Genomic DNA, 25,115 nt, shown 5'->3' on the forward strand with positions numbered 1-25,115 from the left:
TCTAAGCATACCTTATTGAATCTTTCCATGTAATCTTAGAGCGTCTTTTCGACTTCCAATTTGACTCCTAGAAAGCTTGGTGTGTGTTTCACCTTGTCCTTATGAATCAAAAACCTTGTAAGAAACTTCCTTACCAGGTCATCAAAATAAGTTACCGACCTGGGTGGTAAGTTATCGTACAATTTCATCGCAGCTTTGCTCAAAGTCGTCGGGAATGCTTTGCAACGAGTAACATCAGAGGCGTCGGCTAGGTACATCTGACTTTAAAGTTGCTGAGATGATGTCTCAGGTCGGTCGTTCTATCATAGAGATCCATGTCGGGAGTTTCAAAATTTCTTGGAACTTTGGCCGACATGATCTCTTCTACGAACAGGTCTTCTCCTCCTATATGGCTTTTTTTCGATCTGCTAGATTACTCCTTCTTCGGAAGTCAACTTCCAATATTAGGAGCTTTTCTTCTAGATCCTTTCGTCGTCGTACCTCCCTTCATAGTTCTCGTTCTGCTTTCCGTTATCGTTCAGCTTCCTGTTCAAGCTGCTCTAGTCATCTATGGTGGCCATGGACAAAACTTAGTATCTCCGTTGGATGTGGAGGTTCTTCATCTTCAGGTGGATGCACCTCTGATTGAATCTGTCTTGGCTAGGGGTTTTTTGATGTCCTTTCTCCATGATGAACATGCATTCTTTCCCGTGGTACAGGTATTGCAAGTACGAGGTCTTTTCGATAGAGCTTAAGTTCTGATTCAGATGCCATGTGGTTGTCTTCATACAGATTATCTACCATTGTCAAGGGTCGAACTCCAAGTCCTCCGCAACAACGCCAATGTTCTGAGGGTTACCTGAAACGTTGATTTAGACCTAGACATGAGGTCCAGAGTCCATTTGAAGTAACATCTGACTTGTTTGGTGTGGAAGTGCCATCGTTCGAATCTGATGAGCGAATAATTTATACGCTTTTTGGCATTATTTTTAGCATGTTTTTAGTATATTTTAATTAATTTTTAGTATATTTTTAGTAGCTTTTAGATAAAAATCACATTTCTGGACTTTACTATGAGTTTGTGTGTTTTTCTGTGATTTCAGGTATTTTCTGACTGAAATTGAAGGACTTGAGCAAAAATCTGATTCAGAGGCTGAAGAAGGACTGCAGATGCTGTTGGATTCTGACCTCCCTGCACTCGAAATGGATTTTCTGGAGCTACAAAAACCCAAATGGCCCGCTCTCAATTGCGTTGGAAAGTAGACATCCAGGGCTTTCCAGAAATATATAATAGTCCTTACTTTTCCCAAGTTTAGACGATACAAACTGGCGTTTAACGCCAGCTTTCTGCTCTATTCTGGCGTTAAACGCCAGAAACAAGTTGCAAAGCAGAGTTAAACGCCAGAAACAAGTTACAAACTGGCGTTCAACTCCAAGGAAGACCTCTACATATGAAAGCTCAATGCTCAGCCCAAGCACACACCAAGTGGGCCCGGAAGTGGATTTCTGCATCATTTACTCATTTTCTGTAACCCTAGTTACTAGTCTAGTATAAAAACTACTTTTAGTGATTTATTTTATATCTTTTGGATCAATTTTATATCTCTGGAACACATTATGTAACTTTTACGTTCTGAGACCTCCATGGGAGGCTGGCCACTCGGCCATGTCTACCCTATTTTCACTTATGTATTTTCAACAGTAGAGTTTGTACACACCATAGATTAAGGTGTGGAGCTCTGCTGTTCCTCATGAATTAATGCAAAGTACTATTGTTTTTCTATTCAACTCGAGTCTATTTCTTCTCTAAGATATTCATTCGCACACAAGAACTTGATGAATGTGATGATTATGTGACGCTCATCACCATTCTCACTTATAAACGCGTGCCTGACAAACACTTCCGTTTTACATGCAAACAAGCTTGAATGTGTATCTCTTAGCCTCTTGATCATGAGATCAGAGTCTTCGTGGTATAGGCTAGAATTATTGGCGGCCATTCTTGAGATCCGAAAAGTCTAAACCTTGTTTGTGGTATTCCGAGTAGGATCTGGGAAGGGATGGCTGTGACGAGCTTCAAACTCACGAGTGTTGGGCGTAGTGATAGACGCAAAAGGATTACTGAATCCTATTCCAGTATGATCGAGAACCGACAGATGATTAGTCGTGCGGTGACAGCGCATTTTAGACCATTTTCACTGAGAGAACGGGATGTAGCCATTGACAACGGTGATGCCCAACATAAAGCTTGCCATGGAAAGGAGTATGAAGGATTGGATGAAAGCAGTAGAAAAGCAGAGGTTCAGAAGGAATAAAAGCATCTCCATACGCTTATCTGAAATTCTCACCAATGAATTACATAAGTATCTCTATCTTTAATTTACGTTTTAAGTTAGTAAGGGCTTTAAGCAGGTATTTAGTAGATTAGAATGTGAGTATACCTGAGGAGTGTCAGTGTATTTATAGTAGAGATGATATCCACCTTTTGTTAGAGTAGTTCAACTTTTATTGATGGATAACTATTCCATTTATCTTTGGGAAGTTTGTTAGGATCTATCTTTTAGGAAGATAGAGATAGTGGGAGAAATTCGGGGAGGCAGTTACTTATTCAGATAAGTATAAGCCGGTCCCTTTCGTTGCGTTCGACCTCTTAAAGAGGTCAGGTATCCAGTAAAGGCCATCCTTTAGGGTGGACCTTTTATCTTTGTTGGGCCTGGCTTTATGATTTGGGGCAGGGTATGAACAGTAACCAATATTGATTTCAGTTAACTTTAGCACATATATTGTTTTTAGTAAATTAACATCCTTAAAATCCTTGTTATTAAATATAGAATAAAATATATTTTTTTTATTTCTAACGTCTTTTAAGTTTCTCAAAAATATATGTAATAATGTTTTTTTGGTTGTCTACAGTATCTTCCAACCCAACAGGTCAAGGACTAATTCATCGCAGATTTGAGCTCCATTTAAAGGTCTGACGTTGGTCAATGAATTATTGTACAAGGTAAAATTCGAACCTCCGACACTGGAGCATAATACACAAAAACCCAACACCTAGAGAGTACAGAGGCCCAAACAGAATGATTTTTTCATCTTCAACTTTAATAAAATGACCCAAGTAAAATGATTATAATCATCAACAATTGCCAAAAAAATATTTAGGATTCTGAATGGAACTTGACGAAAAAACCCCCCAATATTTAAATGTAATAATTCCAAAATATTATTTGCTTTAGAAGAGCTAAGAGAAATAGGAATTTTCTTTTGTTTTGACAAACGACATACATCACAAGTATCATTGTGAGATGTAGTCATACATGAGAAATTTTTGTGTAAAATACTAAGCCTATATTTGGATGGGTGACCTAATCTAAAATACCATAAATTGGAGGTTTTGATGGGTGTAAGGAGGTGAAATTTATTGAAGAATATGGGTTATTATGATGAACGACATCATCAAATATGTATAATCCTTCTCTCACTTTACCTAAACCAATCGTCTTCTTATCGTGTGGTGCTTGTAAAGTACAAGAGAATGGTGAAAAAGTGATTTCACAAGAAAGAGAAGATGTAAGCTTAGAAATAGAAATTAAACTAAACTAAAATTATGGCAAATAAAGAATATTTGTAAGTATTAAATAATTTAAAAATTTCAAAATTCCAATGAATTTTTCTATTACTTGGAACCATTTGGCATATGAACTAAGATACAATTAATTGGAGAATAAGAAACAAATTTCGAAAATTCATAGGTAACGGTCAGTGACTTCAGAATAAAAAATCCAAGCATTTCAAAAATTATTCTCTGAACAAATATTATGAAAAATAGAAAAAGTGTGAGATGAACAAAGAAAATGGATATCCAAATTTGGACTTGGGAGAAGTCCAGCTTAAATTTGGTTGGTATGTGCAATTCTATTTTTGCATTCAAAATTTTAGGCCTCTGTATTTTTCAGAAGTGCTAAGAGAGCATCCATTATGTTGGGCTGAAGTTAGACCCAAAGGATTTGCTTGGTGTGGCTCTTGATGACCAGCAAGTGAAATCTTATCATCTTTGGAGACAATTCAAAATAAGAAAACATCAGAAAAAGAGAGGGCAACAGTGGCACTTGCTAGAGAAGAGGAAAAGGATCATTCGACGTTGCTACGTTCGAAAACGTGAGGACGACCAAGGTATCTACGGTGTCCGAGAGGATAACCGTGCTTGTCATAGCACACTTCCACTGTATGACCGTCACGACCACAATATGTTCATTGCTTGAGAGAACCGCCGCCAAGTTCGGGGAAGGAGTTGGGCGTTCCATAGCCACGACAGGAGGATGGGTGCTGAGTGTCAAAAGCAACGGTGATAACCCATTGATTTCCACCTTGTTCGCCAAAAGACTCAAGCCAATGTCATGAAACTTCTTCCTATCTCCTCCTCTAATCAACTAGCCAATATCTTCACTAAACCTCTTTCTCCCTAACCATTCCATACAAACTTGTTAAAGCTGGAGATTCTCAACATTTATCATCTTCCAGCTTGCAGGGGCATATTAGAGAATAATACACAAACAGCCCAACACCTAAAGAGTACAGGGCCCAAACAGAATAATTTTTCACTCATCCTTCACTTTGTTATTTGTCATTTTTCTTGGCTCATAGTATTCTTTTAGAAGATGGTGGCTCATTAATTTTTTAGTTATTTTGATTCTTCTAGGATATGTAAATATCTTTATAGAAGATTTGACAAGTTATGCACCCTGTGTATTGTATATATGTACTGATTCAATCATTTGCAAAGATATACAAAAAATACAATTATCAACACTCTATTTTCCTTCCTTCCATAAATATTATTACTGACCACTCAATCAACCCAAGTTGCTTTTATACCTAATATTTAATTTAATTTTACCATTAACATTTAAAATAAATTTTAATATTGCTTTTATTCTTAATTTTTTGTAAAATTACTAGTTAGTCAAAATTTTCTTCTAATTTTACCCTCTCCCAAACCTTATCTTTCTCCTCCCTAGTTTTCTTTCTGTCACTTTCTTTTTGTCTCCTTCACTTCTTCTCCATGCTTTCTCCTTCTATCCCTTGTTGTGTTGTTGTTGTTGTTTAATGAGATTGCAAGGAGTGGGTGACTCAGGGAGGGAAGACAGCAAAGTGATGGTAGCAATAAAAGGTAAGGGATGGGAGAGGGGCAAGGGCAGGGGGCAGAGAAGTAAAAGTTTGGCAAAAAAAATTAAATTACTCATGTATTTATATACAAATATACAATATATGATTGATTATTATTATTATGTACATATAGCAATTATGTAAATTCAACAAGTGTATACTAGCATCCAAAATTTCTCATTTGTAGAATATTCAATAATCAAAAAATTATATGATAAACTAAATATTCATCTAATAAAATAGTAAAAAGCATAAAATAACTATATAAAATTAATCCTTTTTGCATTAAACAACCCATCATTGTCTCTGTCCCTGAGCATGAATATTTAGATTTATAAATAATTTCTTGAATAATCATTTTCAAACTTTCATATGGTACAAATTTTACATCTAAAACTAACACTTTGTACATCTAGAAATTCATGTTTATACCAAATAGCTAAATAGAAAAAACAACAACCAGATCAATAAAGTTGAACAAAAAGATTCACTCAGGAATAGTGGCAGAATGTTAGAATAACTAATTTTATAATGCAAAAACAAATGAGTGTTATAAACCCTAACAATAAGAATAACATAAAGGAGACAAAGATATAAAGAGTAATGTGTGATGGAGTTTCAGGCGAAAATGAGGCAAATGCTTTCAATTGCGAATGTGATGCGAATAGTGGCGTAAGTAGAATTTGGGTTTTTGAAAGAAATCTTTTGGATGAGGTTTAGGATCCTAAACATCTAGGATGCTATCTTTTTAAAAAAATTGAAACAAACATAATAATTAATTAATTAATGAGAGATTATTGTAATTTCAATTTTTTTGTAATGTTCCATGCTATTTAGAAATTATCTCGGTTAAAATATCTGTTATTCAACATGTGGATCCATGATTTTGTTAGACTATTTTGGGATAATAGTTGTTGGATAATTGCATTATTGAATACAAACAATAGTATTATTCAAAAGATATATTATGTCAACTTTTTAAATAGAGATTTAACTTGGGTTGATCAAGCGATCAACTCACTCTTCTGCTTAAGTAATTAATGTTAGGAATTCAATCCACATCTTATGTATATAGCAATTCATTAGCTAATGGTGAACTTTTAAATAGAACTTAAAAGATTTAATTTCCTTGTATATATAATTTGGATATAATTTATCGTTTTGTGTCCTATTATTTATTTCGTTTATAATGTATCACGTGTACAACCATGATAAGTAACGAAACTTATCCCGTTTAGTGTATAAACAAAATATTGCCATAGTTAATTCATTTATAATATAAACAAGATAATAGTGAGTGGCGCCTAATATAAAGAACTCGTTGTCAGCGCCTTCCATTTCACTTCTTCCTTCCGATTGACTTTTTTCTCCCCCCCCCCCCCCAAAGAGCTTTTTCTTGAGATGTTCAAGTTTGTTGGACACTATAGTGCATTCAGAAGCACGGTCGAACGATATCAACATGCTCAACCTGATGTGGCATATTGTTGGGGCAATCAACTTTGATATTAGATTTATTTTTTTGAGAATAGGACAAATAGATTCTAACATTTTGACCTTTTTTGTTGGACATATGAATTCTTCTATTCATATAGGTCTGTCAGACCCAACAAAAAAGTCTGACATAGCTCCCGCTGTGCTAGCCTGGCCGTTACGAATGCACACCTGGAGGGAGCCTTTCAAAATGGGACAAATAAGTCCCCCTGCTTCAAAACGGCATCATTCGGTAGGCAGCTCTAATCATTCAATTGAGTAGGGTTGTTCGTGTAGGTTGGTCGTGAGGAGTTCCAACTGCAGTAACAATGGCCACCAATGGAGCATCTTCAATCTCAAGAAGAATTGTAGGAATAAGACAAGAAAATTCAGCTTCAAACTCAGTTCCATGTGTTATGCCTGCTGGACACTTGAACGATGGAATCACCCCGAGGTGCTTCTATGGTTTTATACAATAATATATATGTTGAAGACCATCAGTAACCCTAACAGACTCTTCTTAAATTGTCCATTCTATATGGTAAGTAAAATAAATTATTTTTGTTTTATCTGGAAGGAAATTTTGACAGGAAAAAAGCAACTGCATTGCAAATTTTTTATTTAGATCAATGAGAATCTTGCTAAAATTTGGAGCAATGATTGCAGCTCTGATAAAAAGTATTTGGGTGAGAAGGATATTGAAGTTGTTAAAGAGGAAGAGGGACTGGATCATAGGATGGTTGTTTTGGAGAAGAACATTATTGCTTTAGAGAAGAAGAAAAATCCATTAGCTTGGTGTATGTGGTGTTTGTGTTGCTTTTTAGGTTTGTAGTGCTTGAGAAATAAATTAATAAAAAAAACTAGACCAGAAAAAGGTTGTTATAGTCATTCTTAATTCACTTAAGCTCCCTACCCTCAGAAATGAATGAGTCTTTCACCACTTCCTTAAACCTCACAATTGTGGCAAATTTAGTCCCTAATTCAAACCTCCCCTCTACAAAAACATAATCATCATTAAACTCAGAAAAACTATGCTTTCTTGATTCATCTTCTGATGATATGAGAGTATGCAAATCTTTGGATTGGTAATCATATATGGCGTCATCATCATCTTCTCAGATTTCACTCACAAAGAACCTAACATTTGGGTCTCTATTGGGTTGCACATTAGAGCCAGGTCCAATATGCTGCTCATTAAGCCTAGTTCTAGTTTACTGCCTGGTGGTAATATTAGATACACCCATTTCAACACTCTGTTCCTTCTTCACCCTATTACTTCTATTTCTTTTTGTAGGTTTCTTTTGTGCAGCTGGCCTCTTTGGAGACACTATTTTTCTCTTTTTGTCTTAAGTACTCTTTTTCTTTCGTTACCATTGTCATCTCTACTGCTATCATCCTTCTCATTATCAGTTTCAAACCGGGGTGGTAGAGGTTTATACAGCTCATCCTACATACTCTCGTATCCATCATTGGAGAAAGAAGTCTGAAACTCCACTAAAATCTCTTCTAATTCAGGATTCTAAATCTGGTTTCTAGCATTCTCCACGATCTCAGGCTCACTAATGAGGTGGTTGAAGTATATGTAGAACTCATCTGTCTTTGCATTCTTTGTTTTGTTCTCTCGCATGGCATTAATACCTGCATCCCCTGTCAAAATGTACAGTCCCGACTCAACATCAGCACTTCTTAGATCATACTAATAAACTACCTTTTATGATTGGTACCGCAAGCCCTTAAACAATGTGATCAAGTCCCCAAAATTCACAAAATCCAGGTCCATTTTGAAAAATTTTTCTTCCTTTCCATTTCGATAAACAAGAAAATCATTACTTGTTCTCACAAAATTATCTACATGGAGAAAATCGGCACCACAACACACATCAACCATCTGAAGAAAAAAATAAAAAAATCAATGAGAAACTTCATCCCAATTCAACTAACTCTACACACAAGAAGTAATTTTCACATTTCAAAAAGTAATGTCTTTCCAAAAATAGAAAAAGAAATCAAGCAAGAACCTTTGTCCTAATAGGGAATAAATTTAAAAAGAAAAAATCCTGAAAATAAGATTTTAATCCATTCGCCTCACAACATTACACCTTTTTTAAAACACTTTCAACATGCACAAACAATCCTTTCACAAAGCAGTTCATATTTGCATAACCATTTAATCTAAAAATCGAGTTACTAAGCAAAGCAATCTTACCTTCGGTTACGAAGATAGCAACTAGGATAACAATGGAATCTTCTTCACCCTCTCCAACAGTGAGTGCATACCACAACTTCCTCAATCTATGTAGTAGAGTTTTTTGAAGGAGAAATAGAGTGTTGTTCGTTTGATCTTTGGTATTTTTAAGGTTTTATGTAATTCTGTAAGTGTGGTATGGGTGTTATAGGTATTACATATAAGCCAAGGAGATGAGAGTGTGTGTAAAGGGCTGCCTATCAAATGACGTCATTTTGAAGCTGGTGGAGTTATTTATCCCATTTTGAAAAGGCTCCCTCCACGTGTGCATCTGGGCCAAGTCAGCACAACGGAAGCCACGTCAAACTTTTTTGTTGGGCCTGACGGACTCATATGAATGGAGGGATTCGTATTCCCAACTTTTAAAGAGGTAAGAGACTTAAAAGTATTTTTAATTAGTTAGGGACAAAATATCCACAAGACAAAAGGTGAAGGGCATGTTTGTCCTTTTTCTTTATTTTTTTAATAAAGAAGTGCATTATTATTAAGTATCTTTGATTGGTTTTTATTTTACTATGTATGGCCAGATTGGCTGTGGTAATAGGAACAAAATTTAGCTTAGGCCCTAATTTAGTTTTTATAGTTGTTGGTACCTATTTTTAAGAAAGACTTTTATTATTGTTAAATATTATATGTCAATGTTTATTTAAAAAATTCCTAAAATTATTTAAAACATCTGAATTATTTCTTTTTAATAAAATATGTAGAAAAGAATTTGCATAGAACAAAATTAAAATAGTTATAGTCTTGGTAGTATAAATGTCATTGATTAATTTTTTATTTTAACAGAGACTTTGCCTTCTATTTCCTAGGTGCGTTAGCCACACTCTTGCACCACTGGACGCCATTATCCTTTATGTAAGGGAAGCTGGTTTTGGTGATACAGTGCAGCTCAGAGACTTTGTGTTTGACAATACTACGATTTCTAAATTCATGGGTCGTGGGTTTTTGGAGACGCATGATTTTTACGTGCCTTGGGGTGAGTGCACCATCACCATGCAGGATGTGGAGTAGCACCTAGGATTACACATCGATGGAGAGCTAGTGAATGGTTGTTTGAGGGACCTTCAGATATGGTATCAGCACCCAATGTAGGATTGGGTAGAGGAGCTTATTAGTGCTTGGTCTCTCTAGTAGTCGGAGCAAAGGAATCATCTTCCATTAAGCCCACATGGCTTAGGGACAGATTGCATCATATTTCAGTTGGGGCTGATCCAGACACTCTCCACTAGTATACGAGGTGTTACATCTATCCGACTGCTGATCGGGGGTTACCTGATGATAGATAAGCCGAACAATCAAGTTCATATTAGGTGGCTCCCATTGTGTACTTCAATCAGCGTCACAGTTTTGTCTTGGGGATCTATCGTGCTTGCATAGACATGTCACTCGTTGTGCTCTGTAGCACATCGGTCTACGGCAGACATCACTGGATGCATACTGCTATTGATTTCATAGATATACCATCAATTTTTGACATGGTACCCACCTGACAAGCAGGCACTATCCTTTCCATTGGTCATGAGTATACATTTATTAGCTTCGCATTTAGTCTTTCATGTTTGTTAATATTATTTCTGCATGTGTTCATATATAACTTTTTTTTATTATTGCATGTGGCGGTAGATTGATAGGCATAGCTTAGCAAAGTATAGATCATTCTGAGGATAGGCTTCTTCACTAGTGGCTTTCGTTGGATCATTTGACGCTTGATCAAGTTAGAAAGTTCTTTTTTATTTCGTAGTAAATGAATGAACTTATTTATAGATTGTTATTTCATGCTTAAATTTTGGCTAAACATTTTACATTTCTATTAGATGCCATATGATGACTTAGATTTGTAGGCCATGATGCCAAACTGACTGAAGAATGGCAAAAAGATTTAAACATGGAGGGCAGTGATACCTATGGATGGTTTGCTTCAATTATGTAGAGTTTTACCATGCTGATAGAGCAAAGCGTTAGCATGGTGCCCAGCAGCTGTTTCTCAGGACCCAGTCAATGTTGACAAGTACATGACCATGACAAGAAGTGGGAGGATGTGTGGTGGCCCACTTGTCATAGAGAGTGGTATAACATATGAAAGACTCGATTTTAGGAGGGACACCTAATTACCATCCACCCAAAGCCAAACTTCTGTCCCACTTAGGAGTACTTTGACTGGAGGTTGCGTGCTTGCTGCATCAGGTTCTTGTGAGACTAGAATGTGCTCGATGACCCTAGGATAACAGCTCTTACTACTGACGTGCAGCCTATCACGACACAGCCTAGGGATATGCTACACCTTCTGCCTAATGCACTAGATTGTCATAAACGTGCTAGGCAGACGCGTTTCGACACATGGAAGCCAACTAGGAGGGAGAAGGGTGTGAAAGATCCCAGAGAAGTTAGGCGACATGAGAGGGAGTGAAATAGAAAGCGCAAGGAGTGTCTTGATATGGATTCTGAGGAGGAGGCAGAGTATGCATGATATGAGGATCTCGAAGATATACCACAAGACCACCACGTGTCATCGACACTACCACCACCACTACCACCAATGACATAGCCACCTTCATACGTTGATGATCCTTTCCAGGCCCCGTCTGGCTGGGTCGATCTTGGGGCATTGACAAGTTCACATCCTTGGTATATGGTTGATGAGATCTAGTTTGACGAGGTATTTCAGCTGCACACCAATGATCAAGATACTATGTAGAGTCTTACAGATCAGTTTCACACGAGTAGGGAACAGGGGTACTAGTAGAGTATTCATGTCTCGTCCACTCCTACACACACAACTATATGGGTCCCTTATATCATAGTTGGAGCCACTTACTCATTTGGGACCGATGTTCGTCCGGGATAACTGTATATCACCCCACCATCGGTTGAGAATGGTCATTTGATGATAGCAACGCAACCTCTGCCTCCTCCACCATAGTATCCCCTTATTCCACATCATTATCAAAAATAGTCATATCAGTCACATCAATATGCCCTTCGTTTATCCGAGATGTATTCAACATCGACAATGTAGTTTCCACCCCCCTTTGCACCACATGTTCAATCTCTGCCTCCTACCAGACCAACGAGAGCCGCATGTGAGGCAAAAATCCCATTGTGTGGCACTGGCTATTGCTTGCATTACTTACCTGACCAGCGTTGTTGACGTATTTCATTTAGTATTTTCTTATATACGTAGGACTATGTTATTTCGGTAGGGTTTGTACCTTATATTTTTTTTATGTTGTTTTCTATACTATCCAACAACGTAAATTTCATCTCATTCCACTTGAACATAATCCCTTAATATGTTGAAGAACATTGATTCATGGAACATAACAAATACAAAAGAAAACTAATAGAAAACACAAAAAATACTAAACACAATAAATACGAAATAGGATAAACACGAAATATAACATCAATTGACTAGTTATTATTTGTAGGCTTATTTGGGCATTCTTTTCTAGTGTGATTTAGTTGCCAGCATAAGCCACACCTTTTCCTTGCATGCTCAACCTCATCCATATCATTCCTTAGTCTAGTAGAAATTAGCCTCTTCTTTGCATTTCGGTACATGGTTGGATTAGGACGCAACGGGTCTTGTACCAATTTGGCCATAGCTTCTCATCTGGGATCAGTAGGAACTCCAGCACAAGCTATAAGTGCATGAGAATACGGGTAACGAAGTAACTAAAAAATACCACAGTCACATGTGTACTAGCACAACCAGACCCGATAGAAATTTGGACTTTATCCCTCAAGTGGCTCTAGCTCTTCCACCATATATAGTAAGGCCCTCTTATCATAGTCCTTCCTTATTCTTTTCGATAATAGCAAGGAGTTGTTGAGAGAAATGGTTCCTAGCCACCAATTGCGATTGTGCCTCCCTGTCCTTCCTGAAAAACAACTACTGCAACCTCTCATAGGTACACCTAACAATCACAGCAACTGGTAAATATCGCGTACCCTTCAACACTACATTGATGCACTCTAAGAGATTCGTCGTCATATGACCAAACTTGCAATCGCTATTACAATGTTGTAACCATATCTTTTTATTGAATCTGTTGGCTCAATCTAACATATCATGAGACAATCCTCTCAATGCATCCATATATACTTGGACTATATGCATCATTGATCAAGTATCATTTTCTCTTTGTAGATTTGAAGTGGGTCATAAAGTTAGATGCCATGTGTCTGATGCAGTAGTACACATGATAAGTACTAGGAGGCTTCCAACTACTATCATTAGCATTCAATGTGGCTTTGATGGCTTGGAATCTATCCAATATAATCAAAAGTCTCTCTTGTGGCATGACATGTTGCCTAAGGTTAGTAAGAAAGAACGACCATGACTTCGTCGTCTGAGACTCTACGATAGCAAAAGCAACTGGGAGGATGTTACTATTACCGTCTTGTGCCACGGCAATTTGCAAGACACCACCATACTTGCTATATATGTGCATGCCGTCTATGGAGACAAAAGGCTTTTAGTGCTTGAAATACTCAACAGATGGAGGTAAAGCCCAAAATACCTTATCAAATAGGCAATATTCACAAACTACTATATAAGTGTCCATCATAGTAGGGTACCGCACTGAAATCAGTTATCATAATGGGACAATAACTCTGTAATGCTTATAACAATCTCAAAATCTTGTTATAGGACTCCTCCCAATCACCGTAGATTTGGGTAATTGTCTTTTGCTTCCGCCATCTAAACCTTTCCGTATGAGAGTTTGAAATGATAGTTCTGCCAAACTGCACCGTATAGGACAAGGATAGAAATAGAAGGGTTGGAGTATATGAAAGACATGATGACACTACAGATAAGGTGGTTGTTCAACTGACGATGGTCTTCAAACATGGTGGGAGTTAGACAAGTGTGTAGTTCTAAAAACTTACGCACCTCCCTACGGGATTAAAAGGATTGTAAGATGTTCATCTTTAATCATCATGATAAAGAATAATAAAGTTCCTTGAGACATCAAGATGCGACTTACCAACATCCAAGATTTTGTCGGAGTGCAATACAGAAACTCTAAGGACATCCTACTACAAATTGTTTGCAATGCACATAGTGCTTTGCTCGATTAGACACTACGACCTTACACTCGGCACTCTTTTTGAATGCTGTAATTCTTCACACCTAGCATGACAGTTTCCCTGCTATTGAATCTATGACCAATGTGAAACTCAACTCTATCATCTGTCTTGTAATCATCTCCTTCCCCATAATGAAAAATGCAGTATCCTCCTACATCCCGTCAAGATTCAATGTGATAATGGCTAGCTACAACTGATAACTTCGGAAATAATTGTGGAGGAGGCAGAAGGTATCAAACTAATCCACCTATTGGGGTCTCAGTACAAAGTCCTCTTCATCGTCAATAGGACTACTTTTATTCCTGTCTGCGACATATTCTTCATCCGACTCATCAATATTCACGTCTATGCATTTCCCTAGACTAGCACATTGCAGAGGTGTATTGTAAAAGGTGGGTCATCTTAGTCACTTAGATAAAATTTGAATGCCTAGAACCACTACCACCTACATCACCAATCTTTGTGGAAATCTCCATCACTTGTTGAGTCATGATTCTCTCGTAGACATCAAACATTAGGCACACATCCTCATCACCATCAAGATAAAAAACACAAAAATAAAATACTCTATTTTTTATCGGTGCTAACAACCTATACCCAACTCTTCTAATCTCTTTTGTCACATTAGCACCCATGTTGGTCAAAATTAGGCTTTCAAACAGAGAACTCAAACGACGAGTGCGCAAAAGAATAAACTCTCATATGCAAATATAATCTCCTCCTCACTGTTTTTATGTGACAATTAGGATAAATACTCATAAGGATATACTCACTACTAGCTAGACATTTTTATTAAACATATTGAAAGAATGGAGAAGAAGGATTGAAATGTTGGTTAGGAAGGTTACTAGTTGCACCTCCTTATACAGCTGATGATCAAAATTTATCGTTTTATATCTCTTTTACAGTATAAATATATATCTCGTTTATATTATATTCTGTTGACTTTTTTTATATCTCGTTTATAGTAGTGTACAACAAACGAAATATGTTTAAACTGAATCTCTTCATGTATGCCGTTTGCTCTTGTTTTATTTATTTAAATGTTGTGTATTATCTCATTTACAATATGGTCATAATTAATTCGTCCACACTATAAATAAAGTAATAGGACACAAAATAATAAATTATGTTTAAATTATTTATACATGTAAATAAAATATTTAAATTATTTATTTAAAAAAAATCCATGAACACACACGTATGTATAATTAGTTTTCTTCCAAGAAAAATGTTTCAATCAAGTTTTGCAGTAATGAGAAAGTATAACAACGCAAACAAGTGGTTATGCTTATACATGTGATGATATGAATTCGTGAACAAACATAGTGAGCAGTAAGAAATAAGAATACGCGTGACAAGATGAAAAATTATAAGAGAAATAATAACGATGAATACTTTTTATTAATATTAATTAATATTTTGAGTTAATATTTTATTTTTATATTATTAATATTTAAAATTTAAAATTTAATATTCAAAAATTTAATATTAATCAAATATTAATAAAAATTATAAATTTTATTAATGATGTAGTCTTGTTTAAATAATAATTAACGTTTTACATCTAATCAAAATCAACCATTTTATCTTCAATGAAAAGAAAACCATTTTATCTTCAATCTTATTCATTAATAATATTAAATGATGAAATAATAATATTTAGAAAATCTTCTCTGGATACCAATTGAAAGGATATGATTAGTAACTATCAGGGGAAAAAAAAATCTAAATTTAATTTGAACAGCGTTTGAAATGAGGAAATGAAATGATACGTGGTCGTTCTTATTTTCTTACCATGAAAAAATAAAACACAATAAAATAAAAAAAAGTATTAACTACTATTAATAATACAACGAAATCTAAAGCACACATCTTTTATTGCAGCCAACTACATATCATACAAATTAAAGGCTTCAAATTCTACGATGTTCATCACACTTAAAAATGATAGAAAATTCAAATTAAGCTTACAAGAGAAAAATAAGCACAAAACAGAAAAAAAGCATTCAACAACTAGTCATTATTCAAGGAGAATTATAGAGCCATAACTAAATCAACATTGGATAAAAAGGAGACCAAATATGAGGCTCCTTAGTTGTTGATTATGATAGGAATAGCTCTCAGTGGTAGATCTTTGTCCATGTTTTCAATTTTCCAATCAAAAGAATTGATCAAAGATCCGAACATGACATGAATCATTCTCATGGCTAATGGTGAGCCAGGACAAATTCTTCTTCCACTTCCAAATGGTGTCAGCTGAAAATCTCTTCCTTTAACATCAATTTTTGAATCCAAGAACCTCTCTGGCAGAAACGAATTGGCATTGTCCCACACGTTAGGGTTCCTACCAATAGCCCATTCATTAATTAGAACCCTTGCATCTTTTGGGATCCTATAACCTGAGATTTCCACATCTACCTTAGCTTTTCTTGGGAGCAAGAGTGGAGCTGGAGGGTGTAACCGTAAACTCTCTTTTACAATTGCTTGTAAGTATGGCAGTTTTGCAATATCTGATTCATCAAGAGGGTTACCACGTCCAATGTTTTGTTCTAACTCTTGTTTGGCTTTGAACATAACTTCTGGATTGTGGAGTACTTCTGTCATTGTTCTTTCTAATCCATATGCTGTTGTATCTGTTCCTGCAACAAGTAGGTCCTACAACACATGTATAATGAATTGTATGAGAGAATGTCAAAATGCAACCATGGAAAAATAAATATAATATGGACCATTATTACTTATTAGCGATTTAATATAAAACCATGAATTGTTTTTTATTTTTTATGTCACAAGTTTCTTTGGACTGACATGTTGCCATGTTGGGGGGTCTTGCACTTTATTTATATCTGTATAGCCAAATTCGGATCAGGATCTTGTTTATCCTTTGTTTCCGTTTTTGTGTTGGGGATGGGGTGGGGTATGGGATGTGGGAATCATATAGGGTGTTAGTTGAATTTATTATCATATTATTAATTTTACAATCAAAATATATTATATATTATTTTTTTATTATAACTAAAATCAAATTTTTTTTAAAATTAAAAACTTCTCTCTTTTTTTTTTCTTTTTTTTTTTCTATTTCTCATTATTTCACCTATTATATCTTTTTTATATATTATTATCAATGACTAATTATAAATTTGACTAACAATGTATAACATAACTTTTTTTAATTACATTTAAATAAAATTAAAATTCAAATATAACTATATTATTTATTACCAATTAATTTAATAACCAGAATGTATCATATGACACTCTCTAATTAAAATTAAAAAAAATATTTTTCTCCAAAATTAATAAACTCCCTTATTACATTCTTTTACTACCTCTCTCATTTTTATTATTTCTTTCTACCATTTCCACTCTATATATAATTTATATTTTATATTAATACTTTGACAAAGTAAAATGTGTCACTAAATATTTATTCATTACAATTAAAAAAAAATTCTTTTCAAAATTAACAAACTCTCTCTCTCATCCTTCTTATTTATCTTTCTCTCTTTTCTCTCATTCTTTATGTTTCTCTACCTTTTTGTTCTACAAAAAATAAAATTAACAAAATAATATAATTCAAATTAAAAATATTTTTACAATATGCATATTTTTTATTTAATTTTAAATTTTTACTGCTTATCTTTCTAATATATATTTTCACTTCTTTTTCTTCAAATATTTATTACATATAATTTGGAGAGAATATTAATGTTGTGATTAAAAGTTAGAATCAAAATTTAATTTTTTATGCTAATATCTAATTATATTTTTATATACACAGAGAACAAAATATTATTTTTAAATAGCAAGTATAAAATTATTTATTTCTATTTGTACAACAGGCTTAACACATAATCAAATGTAAAAGTATATACATTAAATTCTTTTAAATTTTAGACAATAAATGTTAAAATTAATTATTAATAAAAAAAATAAACTTCCACATAAAAATAATAACTAAAAATTTTATTATTTGATCTTTTTATCTATGGAGACTCTGATCTTCTTAGCCGACTAGAACTTTTGTCTCTTACAACTTTTTTATAAACGTAATTTGATTTTATAAAATTTTTATGCCATAATTTATAATGTCAAGATAAAATTGACATAACTTTAAAAGATTTATATTCATAAAATATTATTATAGGTAAAAATACTCATATTTGTAAAATTCTCAAAACCGTGTGTTACTTTTGCCATTAAATGTTGAGATTGTGTTGTTTGGCGTAGTAGTTTCTTTATATTAAATACGTTAAAAAATTATTATTAGGATATTCAATTTATATATGAAATTATGTACAAATTTACATATGAAATGACGAATAAGTTCAATGCATAAATATACAGAAATATTTGATAATCAAAGAAAATCAGCCAAAAATAATCATAATTTGCCTTATTTAGTATTTATTAATTGTTACGATAATTAATAAATACTAAATAAGACAAGTTTTGATTGTTTTTTTTTTTTTTTGTCTATCTAGCATTATCCTAAATATATGTTATGAAATTTATGCGTAAAATTTTTGCCCTAATATTTTATAGTAATTAAACATATTCTTCATCTTAATTATCTCACCAATTATCTATGCAAACAAAATGTTATCAATAATAATAATAATAATAATAATAATAATAATAATAATCTTACAAGTAAAAAGTGTCTGATCTTTCTCCTGTCCATTTTTTGGCTATCTTCTTGAGAAATGTCAAGTAGTGTGTCCAACATATCATTATTTGTGACATAATGCGGTTCTTCTCTTAGCTTCAACCTTTTGTCAATTAACTTGTCCAAGCTGTGGAAGAACTTGGTAAGGTAATTAATAGTGTGTCTATGAAGACCTTGAGGATCAAAAATCTTTAAAAATGGAAAAATATCAACCACGTTAGTTGATCCTGTTAGTTTCAAGAGAGTGGACACAATGTCCTTGTACTCTCCATTCTCTACAGATTCAACAAAATCCTCGGACACAAAAGTATAGGACAAGAAATTTATGCATGCCCTAAAAGCCGCATGCCCTACATCAACGGCTTTCCCAGTCCGGCCGTATTTTTGCATATCGTTAAGAAGATCTTGAAGCTTCTTACGCCTAAGACCTTGACTCGCATCAAGGGTCTTATTGGCGAATAATTGATCGTTGCATATTCTCCTGAAGTCTCTCCAAAGAGGACAGACAGGAAGAAATGGCAAGCTATAGTTATGGTGATCTAGGGAAGTCACAATACTCGGAACCGTTCGATCGGAGAACAACAAATCATTGGTTTGGAGAACTTCTTTGGCAATGTTTGATGAAGAGATTATTACAGTGGTTGATTGGCCAAGCCTCAAAAGCATTATGTCTGGGGCATAAAGCTTAGCAATCTTGGCCAATGTTTGTTGTGGCTTTCTTATAAATTCAAAGAGGTTTGTTAACATGATAAAAAGGGATGGTCCTGGTGGAAGTGGAAGCTTTGGTTTTGTGTTTCGTGCATGAAGAAAGTGGGCGAAAATGCATGTGAATAAGAGGGTTATTAGTGAAAGGGAAAGGTATGAAAAGTTAAATATGAGGCTATGATTTTGGACATTGTTTGGTGAATCCGTAGTAGTAGTTTTAATTTGTTCGAGTGCACTAAAGAATGTTGAGTTCTTCATTTCAACATTCCACCAGTAGTGTGGTAATGCTGATTCCATTATTTTCTGAGTTCTAAGGAAAAAAGTGTTTTTGAGTTTTGCCAAGTTGGCAATGGTGATGAGAGGGCCTCCTTGCCATTGTATATATAATATCGTGCAAGTTGAGGAGCCGCCCTCCAATACATCACGAGACATACTTACATATTTTTAAACAATTATATAAAAGATATACACAAAATTAATCATTAAATTAATTATTTATATAAAATATATATTAAAATATAAAATAATATTAAAAATAATTAATTTAATAACTAATTAACTAAAAATATATATATTTTTATATATAATACATAATAATGACTAATTTAATAACTAATTTTTAGTATATATAATATTTTAAAAAAAAAGATACATCTAAAAAATGTGATATATGTTTTATATAACTAAACTATTGCGATTTATGAACTATTTTTCTTTTTTAAAAAATAAACCTCAAGTTGTTATTGCAATTTATTTGTAAATAATTAAAATACTCTATGAATATAATTTTTTTTATTTTATGTATTTTTTAACAAAATAATTAATTTTTAAAATAATTAAACATTTAACAAAATGATAATCAAATATTTCATCGTATTAGAATACTCAAACATTGGTCTACAAGATTTGAAACCAAAACTTCTTAATTATTAAATCATAAGTTACTTAGCTTGTTATTTTATCTAATTTTATTTTTATTATTTTACACATATTTAATAAATAAAAAAATAAATAAGTAAACATACAGTATTAGTGTATATTAATATACTAGTACATATAATATACTCTAGTAATAATATTTAGAAACGACAACACATGCCATCTATATATAGTAATTAAAAATATCGTCATTTTATTAAATTTATTTATTAAAACTGACACTGTAAGTCGTCTATTGTTATCTAATAAAATTAATGACCTTGGCCGTATGTATTTTTGTATCTATTTAGACACTATTTTTTATTTTATATCTTTTATCATAAAATATTCTTTCATATATTTTTTTATCAAAAATATTATTTAATCACAAAAAAATTAACTATCAAAATAGTTATTATGTATTTGTATATAAATATATATATATATATATATATATATATATATATATATATATATTTTAATTTATTTTTAATATATATTTTATACTAACGATAAATTTGGTAGCAAATTTTAGTATATGCTTAATGCGATTATTTTGTATTAATCAAGTAACACTATTTTTACTTTTTTTTTTTCAAATGGGTCTATGCATTACTTTTAGTTATATAATTAGATCATTTTCATATAAAAATTTTAAAGTTAACAAAATATTCTTTTCATAAAATACGTGATTAAAGATCTAATTAAGTTCTTAACTGCAGGTACTTTACTACCTTTTAAGTTGTAAAAAGATATTATTTTAATTATAATAATATTTTTTATACTAAAAAATATTTAATTATAAAATTAAAAATAATATAAAATTTAATTAAAAATATAAAAATTTAATTATAAAATATACACTAACTCTCTTATAAAATTAAAATAACATACAATTTAGTTTATCTGACCAAAATACCAACCAATAACCATTATAATTAATATATAAATGAGTGATTATTATTTGGTTGTATCAAATACTAACAATATATATTTATCATTATATAAATTTTATTTATTTTTAATATTTTATAACATATTATTTAAAAGTATTATGTACACAGAAAAAATTAATCACTATATATTTATATATAAATATATATAATTTTATTTAATTTTTAATACATATTTTATATTTTAATGTGTATTTCACACTAACTAATTTTAAAAGTTGTACAAAATATTTTAACTTGTACACAAATTTATTTTTAATTTAAATTTTTACGTATTTCATCATTATTAATGTAATAAATTTTGTTTATTTTAAATATTTTATCATGAATTATTATTTATATAAAAATTTCAATTAAATATTTTTAAAACCAATTAAAATTTTTTATACTGTGTGATAAAATATTAAAATAAACAAATTTTTATTATAATAGTTGTTCATATCCTGACCCAACAGATAATAGCCAGGCCCACTAATAAAAGTGGACCTCATGATAAGCCCGACTTCTTTGAAGAGGTTAGACATTGACTCCAATGAGCAAAAACCCTACTTGCTCGAAGTAGATAAACTGTTTCCTAAAATCTCTACCTCATCTAAAAGGTGGATCTCAATAAATTCTTAAAATAAAGAGAACGCTTATTTATTAGAAAAGATAAGATTACCCCAACAAAGGTGGTTAACAATTCTACTATAAATACACTGGCACTTCCTAAGTATGTATGACACACGTTCTAATCTATTAAAAATTTGTCTAAATCTCTTGCTAACTTAAGTATCGAAATCTCTTGCAGGTATCACCCCTCACCTCTTCACGAAAAACTCGGACAAACGGCACCTCAGCACCGAAGAGGTCAAATGCTGGCACCAAAAAAATTTAGACTTCACGTTCAGATCCGAATTAACATTTCAGGTAATACTAGAATAATAGTAATAAATATATATTTTATATATATAATTAATGTTATTTAAATTAATCAAATGATTATAACTAATTTATATATATAATATAAATATATATTTCTAACACTTCTTTTTAAGTAAGAATCTCTCTTTGGACTTACTTAAAAATTTCTTTTGTAATTCACCAATAATTGAATTATAGAACTTTTGACAGGGAGTTCCTATAGTATGTCATAGTAGTACTTCTCTCAAGGGCATAGTATGTCATGATACCACATTTTACAATTTAGAGCATAGAAAAAACTGAGCATCGCTCTCCGTAAATATCTAAAACTGCTACCCACCCAAGATTATAACTTGTGGAGCCATCCAAGCGTTGGGGAGTTAATACTATCCAGTTGGTCCACCCGTGCCTCATGCAACGGATTTGTGTAGTAGCACAGTGCAACTTTGCTTTCTTTCTTTGGTAGCGTTCTTGGAACCCTTTGTATTTAGCGGCATATTGAGCAGCATCGATTAGTTATTGGCCATGGCCACCGCACTATATGACAAAGGACCACTGGACTACACAATGGAAGGAGCTAATTGATAATTTCGTACCTTGCCTATGCCATACACCATTTTCCAACCATCTCTTCTTCAACCATATAATTTCCTGTTCAGATTTGGGCCATGCATAGTAGAAATGGCTGAAGCGTGATTAGAAACTAACAGCAAGAACAAATATAAAATGCCTATTTATTTGTCTTTTGTATATCATGCTTATCGATTTGTGATAGAAAGATGTTTATTAACTTAATTTTGAAGAGGTGTTTATTGTGTTGAAAAATACAAAAAATCATTTGATTATCTTTGCAGGTTTTAAAAAATTAAACATACATGTTCTTAAAAATACTTAAAAAAATTTTAAAGTTAATTTATAGGACTTTGCTAGGTAGACAATGACTTTTGTGAACAATGTAAATAATGGGCTCTAAAATTGGCCCAATAAAATAAAAATACAATACACCCTAAATTACCTACCTAAATCTTAATATTAGGATAACCATCCACATACCTAATAAATTGAACATCCAATATATCAATTGTTTATATTGTTTAATATTTTCATTGTCTACCTATACTTTTCCTAATTTATACTTGTCAAAATTAAAAAATCTAATATAATTTTATTCGAAATATTTTGCAATGATCCAAACTTTGTGGACGATGGGAAACTTTTTTTAAGTTCATCATATATTTAGATTGCGAAAATATTTGAAAACAAAAAGAATAAATTAAAAATTGTTCGGTTGCTCACTTGTCGAACGGGTTGGACCTGAGGGTAAAAAAGGTGGGGCGACCGGAGATGGGTGTTGTTGACTCTTGGCGTCGAGCTCCTCCAGGTTACCGGGTACTGTGTGTGAGAAGGGGTGGTACACCTGCAAAAAAGACTCCGACACTCAAGTCAGTGTACGAATAAGGTGGGGGATTTTTGTCAAAGTGTGTGACATTACGTTAGGATTTTTACCAGTAAAGAATGTCATAAAAACAGTCGCGTTGTAGATATAGTCTCTAAACCGACAAAAATTCCTTCGTGCAAACGTTTTGGTTGTCACAAGTAACAAACCCCTTTAAAATTGATAACCGAGTATTCAAACCTCGGGTCGTCTTCTCAAGGAATTGCAGGGAAGTATGTTCTTATTATTGGTTATGGAGATTGTAAATTGGGGTTTTGAGAAAGAGGAATAATTATGAAAGATAAATTAATAATAAAAATAAACTCTTGGCAAAGTATGAAGAACTGGAAGTCCTATCCCTTATCAATTGTGATGAGAATTGGGTTTTAATCCCACTTTGTTAACCTTTACTAAACAAAGGAAGGTTAAGTGGACTGATTAGCTTGATTCTCAAGTCCTAGTCAACTCTTGTGGAGAGGCTAGCTTTAGAGCAATCCTAGTGCAATCAGAATCTGCCAATTTCAACCACTGTTTTATTTGACAGTTCAAGTGTTACCAATCAATCAACCAAAGCCAAAAGGGAAGAAAGTCTACTTGGATGAAAATAACTTGGATAAACACAGAGCATTAATAAATTAAAGAGAGCAATCATAAGTCTGAAATACCTCAAATTATATTAAATAAAATATTCAAATCATAACATGGAAGAGTTTATAAATTAAATTAGAAAAATAAATAAAAATAAAGAACCTGGGATTGAGAGTCACTCCTAAAACAAAGAGAAATCCTAAATCCTAATCCTAAGAGAGAGGAGAGAACCTCTCTCTCTAAAAACTACATCTACTCCTAAAATTATAAATATGAGAGCCTCCTTTTGAATGGATGCAGTCCCCCACTTTATAGCCTCTAATCTGTATTTTCTGGGCCGCAAACTGGGTCAGAAACAGTCCAGAATTCGCTGGTTTCGGATTTTGCCACGCTGGTTTTTCGTCACTGCGATGCGGCCGCATGGATCACGCGGTCGTGTCGCCTAGCGTCAGAGGAACCATAGCATATTATATATCAAATCGAAGCTCCGGATGTTAGCTTTCCAACGCAACTGGAACCGCGTCGTTTGAATCTCTGTAGCTAAAGTTATAGCTATTTGAGTGCGAAGAGGTCAGGCTGGACAGCTTAGCAATTTCTTCAACTTCTTGTATTCCTTCCACTTTTGCATGCTTCTTTTCCATCCTCCAAGCCATTCCTGCCCTGTAATCTCTGAAATAACTCAACACACATATCAAGGCATCTAATGGTAATAAGAGAGGATTAATATTAGCAATTATAAGTCCAAAGAAGCATGTTTTCAATCAAAGCACATAATTAGGAAGGTAAATGTAAAACCATGCAAATAGTATGAATAAATGGGTAAAGAGTAGATAAAAACCACTCAATTGAGCACAAGATAAACCATAAAATAGTGATTTATCAGTGACGTACCTAATCGAGGGGTAGGACCCTCCCTTTATATAGTTTGTACTAACGTGGGCCCCACATGGGCAGGTCCTCTTTCCTGAAAATTTTCTCTCCAGC

At 33.2% G+C, this 25,115-nt stretch overlaps 1 protein-coding gene across 1 annotated transcript; it reads right to left on the bottom strand.

Moving 5' to 3' along the window:
- Window positions 1-15,820: 15,820 nt before the first annotated feature.
- On the bottom strand, window positions 15,821-19,697 carry LOC107614005 (geraniol 8-hydroxylase). Its single transcript, XM_016316214.3, has 2 exons — window positions 18,612-19,697; window positions 15,821-16,615 (listed from the first exon to the last, which is right to left on the bottom strand). Exons 1-2 carry the CDS (start codon window positions 19,629-19,631, stop codon window positions 16,052-16,054), a joined length of 1,584 nt encoding a protein of 527 aa, XP_016171700.1. The 5' UTR covers window positions 19,632-19,697; the 3' UTR covers window positions 15,821-16,051.
- Window positions 19,698-25,115: the final 5,418 nt, after the last annotated feature.

This window comes from Arachis ipaensis, chromosome B8, assembly GCF_059453495.1.
Source record: "Arachis ipaensis isolate K30076 ecotype BB chromosome B8, ASM5945349v1, whole genome shotgun sequence".
NCBI classification, from domain to species: domain Eukaryota; kingdom Viridiplantae; phylum Streptophyta; class Magnoliopsida; order Fabales; family Fabaceae; genus Arachis; species Arachis ipaensis.

Excerpts from the sequence above, each read along its gene's own strand:
- LOC107614005 (XM_016316214.3), bottom strand. The coding sequence starts at position 19,631 with ATGGAATCAGCATTACCACACTACTGGTGGAATGTTGAAATGAAGAAC. Across the intron at positions 16,616-18,611 it reads AGATCAGACACTTTTTACTT|GACCTACTTGTTGCAGGAAC; the intron begins GTAAGATTATTA and ends CATGTGTTGTAG.